General features: G+C 43.8%; 1 protein-coding gene and 1 long non-coding RNA gene across 5 annotated transcripts in view; one reads left to right on the top strand and one right to left on the bottom strand.

Moving 5' to 3' along the window:
- Window positions 1-18,207, bottom strand: part of dipk1c (divergent protein kinase domain 1C) — a 40,835-nt gene that overhangs the window by 21,235 nt on the left and 1,393 nt on the right. For 3 of the 4 annotated variants that reach the window (XR_015106482.1, XM_086150671.1, XM_086150670.1), the window contains exon 2: window positions 16,487-17,501. Coding sequence is in view for 3 of the 4 variants with exons in the window: in XM_086150671.1 (XP_086006797.1) it covers window positions 16,487-16,711 (225 nt within the window). In the remaining variant the exon portion in view is untranslated. Of the gene's footprint in view, window positions 1-16,486; window positions 17,821-18,207 lie in introns of those variants that run through there. The other variant, XM_086150672.1, reaches the window with a different exon arrangement.
- On the top strand, window positions 1,555-6,833 carry LOC147231699 (uncharacterized). The gene is made up of 3 exons (XR_015106451.1): window positions 1,555-1,688; window positions 3,768-3,925; window positions 6,512-6,833. It is a non-coding gene; the product is annotated as an uncharacterized LOC147231699 (long non-coding RNA).

The following is an 18,207-nucleotide window of genomic DNA, read 5'->3' as shown; positions in this document are numbered from 1 at the left end:
GGTGATCTGATCAGTCTTTTCCGAGTCTTGGGCTTCCAACGGTATCAAATATGTTTGATATCATCACGAGTCTTTCAGTCTTTACGGTGACGTAACGCGATCAACAACCAATAGATGAGCGCAGACAAAACCGGAAACAGGAAGACAAACGGTCGCCAGGGCCGGTATTTGTTGGCATCATGGAAAAACGGAAACGAAGAAGAACGTCCAGTCAGAGGAGTGGATGGTGGAGCCGTGGGCAGAACAGCTCGGCTCGGTTGATGTCAACTCTCGATCAAGCAGAGAAAGAAAAGCGAAGGACTGAAATAGCAGAAGCTCTGCAAATATTCGCGGAAAACATTGCATGGCAGGAAACAAATTCCCAGAACAATGTCGTTGTAGTCTTGGAAATATTGACCCTGTAAGATTCACAGTCTTTGTAAAATGTCTACGCTGCGACTAAAAACTGGTATTTAGAAATGAGCAGGTGTGAGATGATAGTTTTCACCAGTCTTTTCCAAACCTTTTCGTGGTCTTTAGGTGTCTGAATGGCATTGGTCTTAACATGAGTGTGCTGTGACTCCAGTAAGACTCTTAATATTTCCTTCAGTTTTAAGTCTGCCACAGGGAAAATAAGGCGTAAGTCCAGCATGAGGCGGCATGATGGTCCCTGGAGGTCAGAGGTCACCGGTTAATAACAAACAAACACGCAAATTGAGGTTTCGGTGTCCGGTGAAAAGGCAGCCTTTCATTTCACCTCCGTCACGCTAGCGCTGGAATTCCAAGGATTTCCACCACCTTGCATCACATAGCGATCCCCAGCTGCTTCCTGTAAACTTTCCCACGGGTCGTTTCCAGGGATGGGCCGAGTCTGAGAAGCAGATCTCCGGTCCTGCAGGGGAACAGCCGGCGGCGGCTGATCTTTTAGGAGCGACCCATGTCATGTCACCATGACATCTGAGAACATCGCCCTCTGGTCCCAACCGGTAGCTGAACATAAAACGCTGACGACAAGCTGCTCGACGTCTGTCAGTCACAGTTTTATAGGGAAAACGAGTTTCTTTCATTCACCCCCGATTTGCCCCTTTTAAACAGATGCTTTTGGTTCCAGAGTTGTTCCAGACGTCTAGGCGTGGAAATTCCCACAGGATCTTAAAGCTGTCAACCTTCGACCTTCCTCCGATGAAACACCTGAACAGAAAGTACTTCTGCAGGTGAGATGCCGCCGGTGCTTACATAGAAATCTATCCATATATTTAGCTTTACTGATAATTTCATTGGAAAACAATTCATGCACAATAAATATTCCAGCTATTATTTTCTGAATCCAGGACTTAAAGTCCAAGATTTGTTAAATATTTGATCTGTTTGTATTCGGAAAAGATCTTAACCATTGTGGTGTCTTGCGGGTCAAAAGTGACCCACTACCATATTTAGCTGTAGAAAAAACAGCTTAACCTATTTTTTTCCAACTTGAAATTTTATGACTTTTCTGAAAGAGACCCCATAATTACAAAAAGTGAGACTTCTTTTTTGTTTATGTTTCCATGTGGGCTGTACACCACTGGAGTACAAAGACTGTCTTATAGGTCCTTTTTGACCCGTAGGACAAAAGGAGTAAACACAATGTTAAGATCGCACGAGGGTTAAAACCGTTGACCTTTGACCCTCATCCGCTGAAACACCTGAATAAGAAAGTTCTCCTGCAGGTGAGCTACCACCGACACTTACAGTACAATTAGATATATCTATATATTGAAAATAATTCATGCAGGTTAGATATTCCAGCTATTTTTTTTTCTGAATCCGAGACTTAAAATCTGCGATTTGCTAAATGTTTGAACAGTTTGTTGAACTAGACCGGTCCATCCGACGGGCTGAAGCTCTGATCCCTTTTACAAAAAAATCCTCTGCCGTCGTCGTCTTATTTCACGTTTTTGAGGCGACGGCTCTCCAGCCGAGAGATGTCACAGTTTTTATCCCACCATGATGGCGGCGGTTGCGGCCGGGTGCAGGGGAGGGGAGGGGAGGGTTGGGGAGGGGAGGCGGCCAAATGAGCTCCAGACGGCTCGAACATCAGGACCCGTTAATGAACTTCGGCTCCGACTGCCAAAAAGGCCCGCTTTCTTGACTCTTCAGGAAAAATCCCGCTGCTCCTTTGTCTCCTCGGATTTCACCCGGGCCGGGTTGAAGGTGGGAGGGGGGCGGGCGAGGGCATGGTTTGAATTTAGCCGATGCACAAACACATTTGTCTGAGTTGATAAAGTGAGCTTTACACACAACTTTATTGAAGTTGAGCAGCCCGCCTGTGCAGTTAGCGGCACCACGGCGGCCCTCCGTCCAACGCTCTGATCTTTTGTCTGGGACCTCAAACCTCGTGAGTGTGTGTGTGTGTGTGTGTGTGTGTGTGTGAGGGACCCCACACGGGGTCAAAATATATGATGGGGAAGTGGGAGGAGGGCATGGGATGGATTTCAGATAACCGTGGACTTGGGCACGGAGTTGTTCCCATATGTGGAATGTGTGTAAAATCCTGGATCCTGCCACATAAAATTCTTCTAATTTTCCAGAAGTTATGACAGAAATACATAAAAAAAACATTTTTATCCGAGTGCCACAGAGATAAAGTTCAATCTGGATTCCGATCATTGAAATTCCCCACTTTTTCTGTCGCTGTAAGAGGCAGGTTAAAGGTCAAGAAAGATGCTCAGCTACCGGCTGTTGGGAATTCACTGTTTTTATCCATCAGACAGTCAAGACCGACTCAAGCCGTTATCGTGCACCGAGCTCGTATTCACAGATCGCGGGCAGATTCAGTGCTGTTCAGCTCATTCCATCCGACACCAACCGCTCCGTCGCTTTTTATCGTTATACTTTCTTTTGTATAACTTCTGGACAGTGTCCTTGAGCGTCGAGTAATGACAGAATTCCACATCATGATTTTCCAGGTCGCAGATTCAAAACCGAGAGGAAATTTTACGAGTTTTACACGAGTGGCAGTACGCTCCCATAATCTGCCCAATCTTGGGCTTACGACAATATCAAACGTGCTCGATGTTATCGCTATTCTTTCATTCTCTCGAATCAACAACCATCATATGAGTGCCAACAAAACCCGAAAAAGGAAACCCGGTAGACAAACGATCTCCAGAGCCGTATTGGCGGCAGAGACGGTATTTTTTGGCGGTATGGATGAACGGGGAAGGACGTCCCGATCAATACGGATCTTTCAAAGCGAGAAGCGGAGGGTCGAGCTGTGGCCAGAAAAGCCCGATTTGGATGATGTCAACTCCAACGTATCACGAGCGAGTGCAGAATGAAAGGACTGAAATAGCAGAGCCTCCATAAATACCTGCTGAAATTGGTGGGGAAAAAAGACTAGTTGGGAGAGAATCTAGTTGTAGTCTTGTAAATAGTGATAAATGTGATAAATAAGATTCACAGTATTCATAAAATCTCAGTCTGAGACTAGACTGAGAATTAAAACTCTAAAAACTAGTCTTTACATTTGAGCAGATGTGTTTTTTCCGAATATTTTCCAACTCTTAAATTATTGCGTTGAAAAGGAGCCCTTGCGGGTCAAGCCAATTGCAAATTCAGATCAATTGTTGATCAAAAACAGAGGCAAAAATTACAGCTTGAATGTGAAATTGAAAGTCTCCCGGGATTTCTAATGAATTCAAATTATCCACCTCCCTTTATATCCCACATAGCTGCTTCCCACACTCCCCTCTTCTTCTTATTTTTCCTGTCCCGCTCCTCCACGCCCCCTGACTCATCTCCTGCAGATCTGATTCTCTGAACGTGGCCCGAGAAAGACGAGCCGCCGGCTCCGCGCTGAAAGGCGTCCTTTGTTGGCCGCCGCCGCCCCCTCGACGACGACATTCCGCCTCGACAAAGACGCGAACCCCACCGGCGGCGTCGAGACATTCCTGAGCTCGAAGAGGTGAGAGACGTTGGAAAACGAAAAAAAAAGGTCGCGTCGGTTCAGGCGGAAAACTTTTTCGCTTCGGCTTGCCTGACTTTTCCAGGCATCGGCAGCCTCGGGAATTAATTTCTACGGATTATCAGCGAGCGATGCTTCTTTTATAGGCGGCTACGGCCTGAAGATGCGGAGGATTTTTTTTTTTCCCCACCATCATCCAAGAAAAAAGTGGGACGGTTCACTTGGCGGGATCCTCCTGTCATCTGTGAATAATCTCGTGGAAACGATCTGGAAAATCTGGCACGATCTGTTTCGACCCCGCATGCCAAAATACCGACAAAACGAAATCAAATCTATAATTACGTTTTTTCCCTTTCATCGACAATTGTTTAATTGGATTTTAATCACATTGAGAAATGGCGCAATTATTGTCCGTCAACAGAGTTCATTTTATTTCAATTCATTTTATATCCAATTTTCCAGAATATTATTTTGTATTAAAATTAATCTATTTTAAAATTGCTCTGTTTTTCACATTTCTTTCTAAAGTACATTTCAAAATAAAATTAAATTAAGTCAGTTTTAAAGTAATTAAATTTGTAGTTTTTCCATTCACATGTAGCACTAGATATAAAATAAGAAAATGTTTTAAAGAAATGTATCTATCCATGCATATATGTATGCATGTATTTTTAATAGGTTTTTTTCATTATTGGTTCATTTAACTTAGAGAAGAAAGAGGGAAGTTTCTCATTTTGGCAGTTAAAGAGGCTCATTAAGTAAAAGGAGCCATTGTTGTAAACTGGAGGGGGGGTATTTATCACTGTTGACAGGAGGTCAAAGGTCAAGTGCAGTGACCTACAGCAACAACACATTATAAGTGCTGTTGTGCTGAGCTGCGAGAACAATAGCGAGATTTTTACAGCCCGTGGGATTGTGAAGTGTGGGCTGAATGGCTCATATTCACACACACACACACACACATGCACACACACATGCACGCACACACACACACGTACAGTGTGAATGGGGGCGGTACTTTGACCTCGGGGACAGTTCACTGGAAGTGTGGGCTGATCCCAAGCCCGCAGCTGCAACACACTTACTGAGGCTCAGTCTCACTCCAACACACACACACACACACACTCACATACACTCGTGTGCACTGACTTGGCAGCCATTAGTTTCTTTAACAAGTAGGTAACAGATCGTTACGGCTGGTGACTTAACGAAGCTCCAAACACCGCAGTCCCTCAATACACACACACACACGCACACACACACACACACGCACGCGGGTTCCGTCGATTGTGTCGCTGAAAACGAGAAGGGAAAACAAAATGCGACCTCTGAGCAATCTCAGGAATTTAATTTCCTCGGAGACCACAGGGGGTTAAACTGCGGCGGATTCGGGCCGACCGCGAGGAAGAGGAGGAGGATGTTAACTCTACCTGCTCACATTTGACAAAATGCTCACGAGGCCTTCTCGAACTGGCCCGTCGACACTTTGAACACGTCTCGAAAACACACGACTGTCTTGAAAAATTCTCGAAAAGTAATTAGCCAATCTAGCTAAGAAGGCGCGCCGTGATTCGCCCTCCCAGGTCATGTGACCATCGACTGAATGACGTCGTCCCCTCTTTGAAATCCGAGCCAAAGCCAGCTTTTTGTTTTTATGAAGAACCGTATCAGATGACAGGTCGGAGTCGTTCAGCTCCGTGGTGCATGCAACATTTTGGCAAATATGTCTTGTTTTGCTTCCCGGCGGCCATGTTGATGGACGCGCCAGCCACACGACACCTGGTTGTGTTTCCTGAAGGAGCGTGATGTATAGGTGAAGGTGGAAACCTGAGACACTGCGTTTTACTGCGCTACATGTTGCAGTAAATAGAGTGTGTGTGTGTGTTTGTGAGTGTGCATGTGTGTGTGTGGGGGGGGTTCAAGTGGGTTAGAATCCCGACTTGAGTCGAGTCTGCACGCTTGAAAAAATGCCTGCGGTCCCACTGCATGTTGAAACTCACTCTGATTGCATCTCTATCCTGGAGGCCTACACACACACACACACACACACACACACACACATGCGCGTGCTCACAATACACAGGATTCACATCGTTTATCATCCGCCGCCATCTTTCCCTGCAGGCCACAACTCTTATCATAGCTTGGCCAAAAAAGAAAGAAGTAGTAATAATAAAAATCATGACAAAGGGCTGTTTGACCGGCGGCGGAATGAGAAATTAGACACCGAAGAATGCGGTTATTAAATAGAAGGGGCGAGTTTTACGAGCGTTGCGTAACGTCGAGCTGCAATACGGCCCACGTGCGGCCCGATCCGTACGCCGGGAGATGCAGCTCACACTCTTTGACGACTTCATTAAAAAAAAAAAAAAAAAAAAAAAGTTTTTGCCTCGACTGTTGCCGATAATGCAGCCTGACTCGAAACCGGAATTAGGTGGGAAAGTTGGCGGCGACCCCCGAGGCCTGGTCCTCGCTCCGGGGCGACGAGCCGCTCTCTCGTCTTTAACCGTCTCCCTTCTTATCTGCTTCCCACCCCATCCTCCTCCTCCCACCTACCCGACCTTCCGCCTTGTCTCCCTCTCGCAGCGGCTGAATACAGATCAAGACGTGGCGGCGGCGGCGGAGGAGAAGCCCGGATGACCGCTCCCTTCATCGCAAACGTCGATGCAGATCGTCCTCATGATATCAACATGAGATAAGAACTTGCGGTTTTCAAAAAAAAAATCAAAGAAAAAATTCTTAGACGTGACACAACAATTACCCTTATTTTTAAATAACTAAAATGAGATTTATTTATTTATTCATTTATGTATTTATTTATTTATTCAGTTATTTATATATATGTATTTTTATACAAAAGTACAATTTTTTTTATACAAATAAAATAACATTATATTACTATTATATAAATTTTATATTATATACAAAATTAGCAAATTCGTCCAATCCTTGATGATTCTAATTTATTAAATTTATTTTTTTATGCCAACCTTTCCTTTTCCTCCTTCGTTTATTTCAAGATTGCACAAGCACTCGTTTTGTTTTTCTAACTTTAAACTCCTTCCGACGATCCCCGATGAGGAGCGGAGGGTGATAGTTTGCCCCCCTCCCCAAAAATATCTTTCAAAATCCAGGATGAGGAGATATTTTCTACTTTTTAAAACAATTAAGAAATAACAGAATTTAGATAGCTTTAGAATAACCTTAGAATAACATAAATAGGAAGAACTAGCAATAGATATAACCAATAGCAGCGTGCTAAAAGTCTTATATCCTCAGTCTGTGGTGGTGCACAGTGCAGGTGTGTGTGCCTTAGAAGTGTGTGTGTTGGGGAGGGGGGTTTCTGTGCGTGTGTGTGTGTGTGTGTGTGTGTGTGTGTGTGTGCATCTATAGGGGGTTGATGTCACAGCTCTTGGTAAGAAGTTATCCCACTGAGATGCAGGCGCTCCTTGACTTCATGTTTCTACACCTTTTCTTGTTTATTTTTTCAGAATTTCCTCGGGATTTGTTACAGACGAATACGGAAAAATAAAGCGAGCGACTGATCTGTGCGAAGCCCATCCTGGTGTGAAGAAACAAGGAAAGCCCTTATTTTATGCTGGGCTTACACCGAACCATTTCCATATGCGCAAACTAAAACCTTAAAGTTTTTAGTCTGCTGATAAATTGGTAGACATGAGCGAAGTCTGACCACTTTGAACCCATCTCGGAGGGGAGGAGCTAGAGGTTGGAATCCAGACCGGTCCAAAGACGGAGCGTCGGCGTCGCCCGTCATCCGTCGCCCGTCATCCGTCGGTGATGGAAAAATAAGGAGAAAAGTAAAAAGCAAAACTTTATTTTCTCGTCCCTGTGCTGAAAATATTTTCAATGTCAGAGGGAGGGCGCCTCGGGCCGACGCCAATGAACTCGGAGAGGAACTTTCACTTTGAGTCTCACTGTATTTCGGTGAAAAGCAGAGACGGTCCAAGTAACTTCGCGGAGGAAATATTTTCATACGGGTTCTCCATGACAGTCGAGAAAATAACAGCACGAAGGATGGGGGAGCTCTGACTTTGGCGTGTTCGGCCTTGTCAACCTCCAGCATCTAATCTGTGTTTTTGTGTCAATCCTGAGAGACAGGACACTCCTGTCTGAGGCAGGGGATCACCGTGCCTCACCTCCGCTCCAGGGGCGATGTCACTCTGTTTGTTTAAAGTGTCAGACTTCCCGAACACCAGCCGCCCAACTCCCGACCCTTTGCGACCCGCCGGCAGGCTGAGAAGAAGCAGAGGAGCGCCGTCGGGTTTTCAGCGCAACAGAGGTTTCAGTCAGATAAACAAGTCTGACCTCGCCGCTCTGACATTGACAGATAGGAGGAGGTGGGCGGATCCTTGCCGATGTTTGTGAGTAAGCCGATATGAATTCATAAAATTGCAAAACGGCCGCACGTGTCCAGACGCGGGACGCTAAGCCCTCCATTTACCTTGTTACCTTCCCCTTCGAGCATCTCTCCGCCTCGTTTAAATTCACGCCATACCCAAAAAAGCTCGGACGAACCGCGGAGACGGAGGTCGATGCGCGAGCAGGCAGGGGGGCGAAGATCGTGCCGAGATGCTAACCGGAGCTAAACGTGTGGAGAGGACTTCCAACTGGCTGGGTTACAGCCGCCCATAACAAAGATGGCCTGTGTGTCTTCCAGCAGGTATGCAAAGGTGTGTAGTACACACACACACACACACACACACACACACACACACACTAGAACCTTGATTTATGAGTACATCGACTTACGAATCTTCCGGGTTACGAGCCTCAGTGGATTTTTTTGCTATATAACACGAGCCAAGAGGATGAGCGTTTTACGCTAATGTGGCCATTTTGGCATTTAATAAAAAAAAGTCGGAAAAAATCACGGAAAAGCATGAGGGAAGTGTGCGTGTTGTCAACCGTGTCTGAGAGCATCATCTGTGAGAAGGCAGGAAACCTTTACGGGGATTTGGTGCGATAAACAGCTGGAACGTTAATGGACGAGGCAGCGAAAGTCATTCAAAGCCGGTCTTGGACGGTTGGATCAGTTTTATAAGAGGACCGGCATTCATTTTGTTGCTAAAGGAAGTTTAGCGATAAAGAGTTGAAAAATGTGCAAGATATATTTGGCAGTAACTGTAGCATCAAGTGTTTAGCAAGTAAGTTAATCAATAGAGCCTGACATGGAAAGACGATCTCCACCGACATCTTCCTCCGATCTTCAACGTATATAGTTATTTCTTCTCATTCTCTTTCATTATTATTTTTTAGACACTATTTATTTAGAAAGCATATTTTCTTATTGGAAAAACACATAAAAAAACAGTGGGCCAGAACAGATTAACAGCGTTTTGATTCATTCTGGGGGGAAATTTTCCTCAATATACGAGAAAATGGCGTTACGAGCTCGGTCACAGAATGAGCTGAACCCATAACTCAAGGATTTTTTTTTTTTATTTTTATCCTACACATAATAAGGCTCATATGTTCTAGTTACAACCGCCGTTACAACAGACTTGCGCAGCAAACATTGTCCTCAGGAGCATCGACACAGGTGCGCACGAAAAATGGATCTGACACGCACGATCCAAATCAATCGCCAACAAGATTTACCGCCGCCCACGGGGGCGCCGTCAGAGGCATCAGAGGCCCGACGTCTCAAACGACCCGCGTCATGGGCTGGAGGTGAAAGCGGCCCGCGAACATGTCAGAGCAGAAACGCCTTGGTCGTCAAAGCGGTTGTAAACGGCGGAGTCGCTGAGCGGTCAGGAGGCCCCCGGTTGCAAACCAGCGAAAAAGGGAAAAAGGATGCCCACATCTCTGCATCAGAGTCTGAGCTCTCATGAATCTCCATCAGTTAGATAGCAAAACTTGTGCTTTTTTTATTATTTTTGCGTGACTTAATGTGACACTTACACGGGGTCAGCGTGTGACGCCTCACGCCAGAGCGTGCACACATCGAGCTGGACAATTGACCTGGTGGTCCTGCTGCAGCTGACACCAAGAAAAAGAGGACTATATTGTGTTTCTTAAAGATAGAACTCTGATTTCTGATTATGAAAATGATTAAGTTTATCACAAGGGTCCATGATTTATCACTTTTTGTCTTTTGTTTTGTTGTGTTTTTTTCCCCACAATTTGAGCCTTAGACATACCATGAAGAAAATTAAGTTGTTTTATTTTTTATTAACAGTCATTTCTGTGTCCTGCTTTTAAAAACCCTTGATTTTTTTTTTTTAATCAAAAAATGAATAAGCGACGCAAGAAAACAATGAAAAAGAGCAAGAAATTAATAAAATAGTTCAAGATAAAACAAAAGTTTGATTTAAGAAAATGAAATGAAATTACATGAAAACTAAAATTAAATGGAGTTAAATAAAATTAAATGGAGTTAAGTTGATTTTGAGACACTAAACAAGCCTCAGAGTTCACATTATCAGCGTGTCAAGCACCGCCCCCTCCCACGAATGAATATCCAGACGGGGTCAAAGGTCACGGTCCGAGCTCTGTCGAGCTTTCCATCCCACATTTGCGGACCGACACCTGACCGTCAGCTTTGCTGTAAGCGACCGTGGATTTTTAAAATGTGTGCATGTGTCTCACTTGGCGATCTTGGAAAGAAAAAAATGTAAAATGAAAAATCAGTGATTTGCACATTTGCAAGGTATTTTTCATTTAACCTCACCAGTTTTATTGATTTTATTCAAAATCGCTGAATTTTTACATTTATTGTTCAAGCTGAGAAGAGACATGCGGTGAGGCCGTGACCTGTTGAGCCTCAACGTAGATTGACAGCTCAGCACTAAGTGCTCAGGACTAAGAACGTATTATCACCTCTCTAACGTTTAAACACTTTTGCTATTCAACTGTATGTTGAATTTCTTGTGCTGAGCGATCATAAAACGGCTGCAAAGAGCCACTAAGTGAGGCACGCAGTTCTCCTGCCTCATGGTAGGGGGCGCTTGTGATCCCAGGGATTCTTCTTGTAACTCCTCGGCCGCAGAATACAGCGACAGCACGCTACAGTTAGCAGGTCAAGTGTCGCCATCCATTTATTTCTTCCTCTCCTCACTTTCAAAATGGAGGATTACATATCCAAACTTAGCCAATTTGCTAATTTGGACTCACATGGACTTTGTTTATAAGTGAAGAGAAAACCATAATAACTGTGTTTAAAATTAAATGTGCTTTTTTGTGTGCTGAAGTTTGTATGTGTAAAGAAAGCTAATATGGGATTTAAAACCCGTTAACCGCTGCCAGTCAAATGATGAATAAGCTACTCAGCATGCTTCATATGTTTGTAAATCTGATTGCGTTGAAGTCAGTGCCTCACCGGCCTTGAACCTCACCGCACATCAACGCTTCAAAGAAAAGGTGAAAAAAAAGAAATCCCATCGATCTCCTCAGTGTCGGGTCGGAGTCACGTCCCGGCTCCTCGACCCCCCAGCTCGGTGCCTGGACCCGATTTTCCGCGTCAATGCGTGAAAGAATCTTCGGAGAAAGTCACACGCCATCCCCGCCACAACCGCACCTTTGGTCCGAACTCTCTGCGAAAAGGCGATTCGCAGAAATGAACCGTTCGGGCGGAGAGCCTGTTCTGGATGAGCCCACGTGAAGAAACCAGCATCGTCTAAAGCGCCGGGCCGTAAAAAAAGAGAGAGGCGTTTCACAAAAGGCAGCGACGGGGTCGCGGCAAGGCGGCCTCTGGGTCGTAACTAGTCCAGCAGAGAGAGAGAGAGATTTAGGCCTGAAGTGGAACCATGTGTGCGAAGCTGCACGAAGTAGCTGACGTAAAGATTTCGATGCAGACAATGTGAGCCGCTGACGGAGATGCTGACGGAGATAGAGTCCTTTTATTTTTTCGGTTCTATCAGTTTCCGCTCGAAGAGTGTCTCTATCCATTTTCCTCCGCAACTTTGACCACACTCACAAACACACACTCACACAGTTTGATGATATATTATCAACATATCACTGAAATTCATCATCGTTATTTTGTCCAAAAGGAGTTTTTTTTTTTAGATTTTTTTTTTAAATGCAAGGGGAAGAGTTTCAAACTTTCATAAGGCCCATAAAATCTTCAATAACATTTTTTGACATTAGAATAGAAAAAAAAAAAAAAAATTCAACCATTTCTAACTCAAAAATATATACATATATGAAAAAATATACATTCAAAGAAATACCAGATATTATTATTGTATAATTAATGGTAATAATTATACGGGGGCAGCCTCGACCATAATAACTGTCACTTTTATCATTATTGACTTACAGTTTTATAGCATTTTTATTGTTTTCCGTCCAGTGGTTTACGTCTTCCGCATGTTAATGTAGTCTTGATCCAGATGATTAAGAGACGGACTTCACATCGGCTCCTCTGTTCTGACTGTCCGATGGGAAACGGCTCGATTTTGAGTTGTTTGGGTTTTTTTTCCCAAACTTTTGGTTGTTTGTCCAGCAGGAGGACGGATGAGAAACCCCGGGACCGATTGACTTTCCGAGAGGAGGCCCCTCCTTTAAGGCCGCGGAGCGATTATTTACACTTTGCTCCGTGTGACCAGATGTTTTTGCGGTTCCACGTCGATAAATATACGAGAAAGAGCCTGAAAACGGGTAGGTTTGTTTTTCGTATGCAGCCGGCCCAAAGTCCAGCGTCCCAGTTTCCCAAGAGTGTATTTTTATCTCGGTCCCCTGACGTTGCATTCTGCTCGGCGGACGCGAGGCCTCGCTGCTCGGGTCCCGATCTACTGCTCCCCCCGACAGAACCCCCGTGTTTTCCTTTCCAAAGCGGTGAAATTAAATTTGATGATGTGATGAGTTAACCAGGTCAAAGGTCAACGGGACTTCGATCAAACTGCTCTAGATTCCCTTCAATTGACTGTTTCCGGGATTTACTTGCAGGACTAATTGTCGAAATCATTTATTTTTACACGGTTGATTTTTTTTTTTGGTTTGCTTTTGTTTTCCGATTTTATCAGCTCCATCCTTTTGACCAATTATCCATCCTTCAGTCGATAAACGATGCATAAAGTCCAGCGTGGCGCGCAGGCCGTCCACATGAAACGCAATTCAGCCTAGAAGACCAGGAATCAGCATTATTTCAACAAGCACTTAGGGAACTTCGACGACAGCTGAGAAAAGTTTGCGATCCACCCGAGCTTTAGCCCTCCGCCTCAAAACAGACCTTAGTAAACGGCCAAATTCAACAGGAAAACCAAAAATATGTTGTATCATTTTACCCAGTCATCGCTTCTAGATGCTAGGTCAGGGGTGGGCAATTATTTTGACATTTCTTGTTTAATTTTTATGCGCAGGCCAACTAGGTATCATGTAAATTGAACAAAATGAAAATTGGATTATGTAAATTTTTTGGCATTCATTATCATATAGCTGTACCGACATTATATTGTACATGATTATCCATACAAAATTAAACAAAAAGAAAAAATAAGGAGCTTCTACATTCAATATTGATTGAAAAAACTCTATTAAAATATTCAAAGGAAATAGTTTGGCGGGCCGGATAAAAAAACAAAACCGCAACAAAGTGGAGCTGAGAAAGAACGAAGCAAAGTTCTGGAGAGGCGGAGGTGGGGATCACCTGCAAAGATCAGGGCGGGAGGTGGTCAAGTGCATTTTGCTTGTTTTTGAAATTACCCACAATGCACCAGTAGATGACGAGTCGGATAAGACGGAGAGGCCATTAAGAGCGATCGACCTCGGGACGCTTATCTGCAGCCCCGTTATGCATGTTTACCGTAACCACCACCTTAGTGATGGGCCGTCGACAGGAGCAGCGCGTCGTCCTCCTGACCATAAATGTTCTGGAGCAGGATTTTAACATGCAGCTGGGGGTGGGGGCGCGCAAAACCGATGACTGCACGAGCTACAAATCCCACAGCCTCCTGCAGACACCGATACATCAAGTGGAAGGGCTCCAGGGAGTGGAAAACTACAATTATTTCACATTCCTGAGCATAGTGTTCCTCATCGGCGAATTACAGAACAGATATCTGCTGTAGTGTATGAAAAAAGAAGACTTTTACGCTTTAACACAAGGGGGGGGGCATTAAACCTTGCCTGGTTGAATAAAAACGGGCATTTCAAAACTGTTGGGTTCATTTGTTTTTCCAGATATTGGTGGCAAAGTTTCCCACCAAACGCACAAAATTATGACAAAATGCCATTTGTGGAAGTGATGAAATGTGTCTCCGTGAGAGATCAGCGAATTATTATCTTTTAAAACATAAATGTAGATACGTAAGTAGCAAGAAGTTTCAAGGAAATTCAGTAAATTGGAGCAATGTATGTGTAGAAAGTGATAAAAAAAAATTAAAATGAAAAGTGAAATAGTCAAATGAAAACCATCCATATGTATAAATATATATTCTATATATGTATATGTGTATGTAGTTCTTCTGCTCTCTCTCATATACATCTATATATTTATATAGATATATATGATATTATATTTGTATTATATTTGTATTATATTATATATATTTCTTATTTATAAAAATGTATAAATGCGTTTTTTTATATTACGCTTGAGGACAATTTCCTCGCCTTTCTCGTCATTTAAGGGCGTCATCACGCGAAGTCTCGCGATATTTGACCGCTAGTTGTCGTTGTTGCGCCCCAACACACATACACACACACACACACACACGAGCCGTATTTAAAATAGCTGGTATGCAGGACGCGGGCTGAACATCGCGAAGCTTCTCACTGCTCCGCGGGTAAGTGAGTCGCATTGTGACATATTTAAACTAAAGTCTGGCCAACGTTTAGCGGTTAAATGGTCGTTTATTTGAAAAATATGTGAAATGAGTGGCCGAAACGGCATTTTTTTCCCGTTTTGAAGCGTAAATGAGTTGAGCTAGCAAGCGTCCTCTGCTAACTCATCGGTTAGCCGAAAGTTAATATAAATATATAACCTGTTGCAACAACTGCCAAATGTTATATCTTCATATTAATGATTTAAATTTTCCTAGAGATAAGGATAGTTTAAAATATATTTAAGAGGTAGCTGCTTTGTTTGACAAGTACGTGTCCCATAATATTGTAGTCCTTGTAGCAGTGATGCACAGTGGCAGAGGTGCCTGGAGCCAAAACAGCCTTTATTCCATTACATTATCAGAATTCAGTATCTTCTTTGTGACTGGAATATTATATAAGGGGGAGCCAAGACTGATTTTTTTGAGAATATATTACTTATTTTAACTTTATTGAGAATATGAAGAGTATTCAGCGAGGGATTGCAACACTTGCCTGTACATAATATGATCAAGGAGAAATCATGAATTCCTACTGATGCAGGATTCATTGTGTGTGTGTGTGTGTGTGTGTGTTTGTGTGTGTGTGTGTCTGTGATTTCACGTTGAATATCATGTGTTATGTGTGGAACATCCAGCATATATGATATTATTTTATATAATTATATATGCCTCTCCTGTAATACCGTTTCCTGAATGTAATTTTTTTCTCCCACGTCCCTCTGACTTATCTGCTTTTCTATCAGCATTGTTCAACTTGATACTAAATTATAACTTCATTTGTGCACTCAAATTTCTGCCGTTAGCATGAATTGTGGGCGAAGGGAGCTTGCATAGTGTAACGGACATAAATTCTAAATGAACTCCTGTACGGGGTGAGCTGAATGAGACTGCTGCCGTCAGCCTGCTGAAGGTGCCAATTTTCAAGAAGCAAGCGATAACTAGCGAGACCGGATAAATCTAAGATCTTGCTATTCATTGTCTGTCAACTCAAAGCTCTGTCCTGGAGCACCTCATTCATAAATGTAAGATTTTTTTTTAAATTATAACCATAAGGTTAAAAAAAAAAAAAAAAAATCAGAAGTTTTATCTGGTCTCATTAATAATGTAATTGCAGTGAGTCAAACACAGATGGACACACTGGTGGTCCCTTCCAGACCCGACTCGTGAGCAGCCCTTGTTACTCAGAAAAAGCCGGCATCGTGTTGCAAATGTACACATTGCATCGACACAGACCGTGATAAGAAGTGACACCTGAGGCCGGTCAGCAGCTGTTGCCTAACTTTGAATCAAAAGTCTATCTTTATGCTAGAGTCAAGAAAAAAAAATGTTTTGTTGGGGGGCGTTCGTTCTCTCATTCACAACTAAAGTATTTAATGAACCTGCTCACTTTTTTTGGTCTCTGGGAGGAAAATGGAGAACTTGGAAAGAACCCAGGCAAAGAGGGGAGGATCATGGTGGGAGAACCCATGTCAGTCCCTGGATTGAACCTATCGCTGACCTCCGGACCACTGTGCTTTCAAATACAAAAAGAAAAAGGCTGTACACTTGGCTGCAAGCTGAAAAAGAACAGAAGCCCTGGTCAAGTTTGACTTTACGCTGTTTAAACAACAGCAATTTCATGATGTGTGTAGCTGATTAATGAGGATATAAGTGCTTTTGAAATGGAGGGAATTGGCTGTCAATTCAGACTCGCATCTATAAAAGTCGAAGGACAGGTTGACCTTTCCGTGGGCTAAAAGCTAAAAGCGGGTTTCAAAACAAATGTCCTACTCACCAGCCGCTGCAGGATCCGCTTGCTCTTGTCGTCGGTGCAGTAGTCAGACAAGATGCTCCGGTGGACCAGGACCAGGCCGTTGAGAAATAGCCAGGAGCCAAACCAGAGCAGAGCGAACACCACTGTCCCTCGACGAGACCACAGTCTGAGGCCAAGCCAGCGGAGGAGACACAGGCCGCCGCTGCCCCGGCCCCCTCCCCCCGACACCAGCCCGCCAGGCAGCATGGTGCAAAAAAAAAAAAAAGAAAAAAAACACCACCAAAAAATGTGTCCGTTGCAGAAAAAAAAAAAAATCAACCGATTTGAAAATCACTTTTCAAAGTATTCATGAAAAGATGTTCATTTGTTTGGTGATATTTCTACTTTTAATGATTTATTTGGTATTAATGTTTGAATTTTTCATGAAGTATGTTTGATCAGGGTGTTGCTGCACAATGGATGAACTTGTCATCGCATCGTGATTCGCAAGTTGAGATCTTCAGATGGTGTCATCCCTTGTCTGAGTGTGGAAAAAACTAGGCCTTCAGTTCTCAGAAAGACTTGAAAAATAAAATCTGGATAAAAAGTTGACTAAACTCATAAAAACTTCTCTTTCTGCAAACATCCTCAAGATGAGCCGCTCTGATTCCTCCCTCTGATGTTCATGTTTTTTTTTTTTTTTTTTTTTGGAAAAAAAAAAGCTAATTATCTCCGTCTTCTGGTGGGTCACTGGAGAGTTCACTGCGCCGGATTCTGCTGGGAGACTTTAAAAACAAGCCGGCTCCTCTGGTTTTCATGGGGTCTGCGTTCCAGGGCTGGCGTCGGCGGGTCACGGTTTCCAGTCCCGCAGAGGTTCTGCAGACACTCGCCGATCCTCCCAGGAACTCCGGCCACATTATTTAAGCCTCTTATTAACATTTCCTCATGTGGCTGCGGTTTCCCCTCTGCCGAAGCATCCGAGCCGCGAAAACGCGTCTGCGACGCTCACAGAAGGAAGCGGCCGGGCACCTTCTCTATGGAAAAATTCTCCGGATCCCTAAAGGAGAAGAAAAATGGAGGGAGGTCAGGTTTTTTGTGTCCGCTGAAGAAAAATCTCAGCGTTGGTTGGGTTTGCTGTGACTGATGGGAAGGTGGGTGGTGGAGAAGCAGCTGCTGAAGTCTCACCCCTGGAGGTCACTTACATGTATTTTCCTACTATTTATACAGCGATTAATCACAGATGTCCTTCAAGTTGTTTGAATAGGGATTTAGCAAATCTCTCTCTCTCTCTCTGCGGAACAGGTAAAAATCTGTCGGCTAGAGGAGAAAATCTTGCAAACCAGCTCCGTCAACACCTTTTGTGTTTCTGCAGCAGAGATACTGCCTCTCAAAGACCCCCCCCATCCCTCCCTTAATAAAGGTAAGATAAATAAATACTTTCCCTTGGCCCAGTGCACGCTTTCAGCTCACCCTCCCTCCACATCTGAAGGCTGGGTGACGACCGTTTGGCTGAGGTAGCGAAGGTCATCCTAGATCCCCTCTCCCAGATTCATGATGATAGGCTTTTTTTATTTCATTTCTTGCAGATCTGATCTGGCTGCGTAGATCATGGCTCTCGTTTTATTTCTCGAGTGCAGAAACGCCACATCGGGGATAGTAAAAGTGATTAACAAGCGTTTAAAGTCATAAATCTCGGGGTTCGGGCTGAGACCTTGTTGGCTCAGTGGGTTCAGAAGGTTAAGGTTAACCTATAAATGATTCCA

The sequence above is a fragment of the Fistularia commersonii genome, chromosome 8 (genome assembly GCF_037954325.1).
Source record: "Fistularia commersonii isolate RoL2024-O1a breed Wild chromosome 8, RoL_Fcom_v1.0, whole genome shotgun sequence".
NCBI lineage: Eukaryota > Metazoa > Chordata > Actinopteri > Syngnathiformes > Fistulariidae > Fistularia > Fistularia commersonii.
This window is presented reverse-complemented; position numbering and strand designations above follow the sequence as displayed.